Source organism: Pygoscelis adeliae, unplaced genomic scaffold (genome assembly GCF_000699105.1).
Source record: "Pygoscelis adeliae isolate BGI_AS28 unplaced genomic scaffold, ASM69910v1 Scaffold690, whole genome shotgun sequence".
In the NCBI taxonomy this organism is placed as follows: Eukaryota; Metazoa; Chordata; class Aves; order Sphenisciformes; family Spheniscidae; genus Pygoscelis; species Pygoscelis adeliae.
In genome coordinates this window covers 15714-18699 of record NW_008823908.1, presented here as the reverse complement: position 1 = coordinate 18699, position 2986 = coordinate 15714, and the positions used below count along the sequence as shown (strand labels likewise).

The 2986-nt window shown below is 58.1% G+C and overlaps 1 protein-coding gene across 1 annotated transcript in view; it reads left to right on the top strand.

The window, feature by feature from the left end:
• Positions 1-2986, top strand: part of LOC103926195 (drebrin-like protein) — a gene marked incomplete at its 3' end in the record, with an annotated part of 11419 nt that overhangs the window by 1262 nt on the left and 7171 nt on the right. Inside the window, exons 4-6 of the mRNA XM_009335039.1 lie at positions 325-471; positions 1704-1781; positions 2891-2964. Coding sequence (XP_009333314.1) covers positions 325-471; positions 1704-1781; positions 2891-2964 — 299 coding nt within the window. The remainder of the gene's footprint in view (positions 1-324; positions 472-1703; positions 1782-2890; positions 2965-2986) is intronic.

Below are 2986 nucleotides of genomic sequence, written 5' to 3'. Positions count from 1 at the left end.
GAGCGCTGCCCCGGCACTTGACAGTCCCTGCGGTGCATAACCCGGGCGTTTCAGAGGCTGATTCGCAGCACGAACCTCTTGCAGTCGAAAGCAGCTCTGGAGACTGCGGAGGAGGCGAAACAAGCCTCTCTCTCCCTCGCAAGCATTTGCTTTCCCAGCGTTGCGTTATCTTAGAGTGGCCGGTGACCTCCCTTTGTCACCTGAGCCCTTTTCCTTCCCTTGGGAGCTCCAGGAGTGCAGACGGGACCCGCCGAAGCCGCGTGGTGGGTTTAGTGGCCCCTGGAGTCGCCCCCTCACTCCTGTGCTGGCCTTCTCCCCGCTCAGGGGGCTCACGTCACCATCAACGCGCGCGCAGAGGAGGACGTGGAGCCTGAGCTCATCATGGAGAAGGTTGCCAAGGCCTCCGGGGCCAACTACAACTTCCACAAGGAGAGCAGCAAGTTCCAGGACTCCGGCCCTCAAGCTCCCGTGGTGAGTTCGCTCCGTGGGGGCTTTCTGGTCCCCCCGGGCTCACAGTTGGGCAGGGGCAGAGTCTGGGACCGCTGTCACCCTGCGGCGGAAGGGGCTCCCCGTGCTTTGGCGTGGCCGCGGAAGCACCGATGATTTTGCCCGGGGCTGGTTCCTCTCTCTGGCTCGTTGCGGAGTGAATCAGGGCAAGAGCACGGGGTGGTGGCAGAGCCGAGATGTCCTTGCGGCAAGCAGAAGGCCTAAGCTCTCCTCTCCATAGGCCCAACCACGTTTTTAAGCAGGACTGATCCCCCCCAGTTCTAGTCAGGTTTTTAGAGACACAAAAGCTCCAGCTTTTCAAGTTTGCAGAGTATCTGCGAGGCCTGGGGCTTCCCCGAGGCTGCGGTGCAGCCGAGGGACAGGGGAACAAGACGCGTTGGTGCAGCGGCGTTTTGACCTGCTTGCAGACGAAAACTGAGGCTTCCTCCGGTGCTGTGACGTGTCGAGGCCAGAGATCTCAGCAACGTCCTTTCTGTCTGTGTGGAAATGTTCTGTAGGAAGGTGGTTTTTTCAACACATACACCAAGCAAGTGAGGTTCCTCAGCTGTACAAAGGAGAAGCTCAGCTGCACGTGCTCTCCGACTCTGAATCGCTTGACCCTGCTCCGAGACGTGGGCGAAGAGCAAACCTGAGCTGTGCAAGACCCTCGCTCTCCCCCTGGCCCCGCTTTGGTGTGGCAGTGCCAGGTTCCCATGTGTCCCGGTCACTTCTTTGCTGGCTGCTCCAGCCTGGGCTCCGCAGTGTTTCAGCAACCTGGTTTTCGCTTGAGGCAAGAGGAAAACCAGGCTGGAAGTCCCCGTTTTTGGCAACGTGCGCATCGTTGGGCTTCAGCCAGCCCTTCTTTAAAGTCTAGGGCAAAGCATCAAGTTACGGTAACTTCTAAAAAGTCCCAGAGTGTGCTGAACGGGGGACCATACTTGTTTTGCTGTTGTATTCTATCGCAAAGTGTCTCTTTTTTTTTATTCTTCACGCTAAATATCTTCCGTTGACCCCCTCAACCCAGCCTGCTGGCCCGTGGCTGTGTGTGGGGCTGGGTGCCCTCTTTGCCAGGGGAAGGCAAAGAGGGTCTGGCTGGTCCCCTGGCAGCAGGAGAAAGCTGCCAGAAAGCTGCGGGGACAAATTTCCGCGGAGGAATGCAAAAATTGTGATGGCTCAGTGACTGCCGCTCACACGTGCTGCCTTCTGCCTCCCCCCAGGGCTCTGTCTACCAGAAGACGAATGCAATGTCCGAAATCAAGAGAGTCAATAAAGATAATTTCTGGGCCAAAGCTGAGGTGAGTGCTGCCGCTTCTCTTCAGCAGCCGGGCACGAGTAGGACGAGGCATTTGGATGTAGCTGGACATTGTAGAAGGGCAACGAGGCTGGTGAGGGGTCTGGAGAACAAGTCTGATGAGGAGCGGCTGAGGGAGCTGGGGTTGTTCAGCCTGGAGAAAAGGAGGCTGAGGGGAGACCTCATCGTTCTCTACAACCACCTGAAAGGAGGCTGTAGCGAGGGGGGGGTCGGTCTCTTCTCCCAAGGAACTGGTGAAAGGACGAGAGGAAACGGCCTCAAGTTGTGCCAGGGGAGGTTTAGATTGGACGTGAGGAAAAATGTCTTTACTGAAAGAGTGGTTAAACCTTGGACCAGGCTGCCCAGGGAAGTGGTGGAGTCACCATCCCTGGAGGTATTTAAAAGACGTGTAGATGAGGCGCTGAGGGACATGGTTTAGTGGGCATGGGGGTGTGGGGTTGACGGTTGGACTCGATGATCTTGGAGGTCTCTTCCAACCTTCATGATTCTATGATTCTATGATTTCTCTTCGTCTGCATCTTCCCTCTCTAACCTGGGCTCTCCTGCCCGGAGTCAGGGATCCAGACCTCTGGCAAAGGGGGGGGGGTGACGGACGGGCCGGAAGGTCGGAAAGCAGCGCAGAGCTGGGCTGGCCGCAGAGGTCCTGCTGCCTCGAGGTGCAAGGGGAGGAGGAAATTAGTCTTGAAGGGCAAGATGCTTTTTATCTCGTCCTAATTTGGCTCCGGGCTGCTGGGGCGGGCGCAGGGGGAGAGGGCTGGGCTGCAGCCCGGCCCCCCGAGGATGGCAAACTCCACTGGGGTGAGGGGGCTGGTTTTTGACCTTCGTGAAGGCAGCTCTCCAAGGCTGAACGGCAGGGCAAGCCTGCTCTGGATTTGCTTCCCATTCAGGTTGCTTTACACCGGGGTTTTTACAGTGGTTTAGCATTAGTGGGTGAACCTTGAGGCCGCGGAAGCGTTACGGGTGCCGCACGCCTTGGGAGCTGCCAGGAGATCCACCATGCTGGCTGGTGGCGCAGCGTGGTGTGCAAAGAGCTGGGGGGTTTCTCAGAGCTGGCAGGATTAAACCCACGACTTGTTGCACGTCTCCCATTAGAAAGATGAAGAAAACCGCCGGCTGGAGGAGAAGAGGAGAGCGGAGGAGGAGCGGCAGCGGCTAGAGAGAGAACGGCGGGGGGGGGGGGGGCGCGGA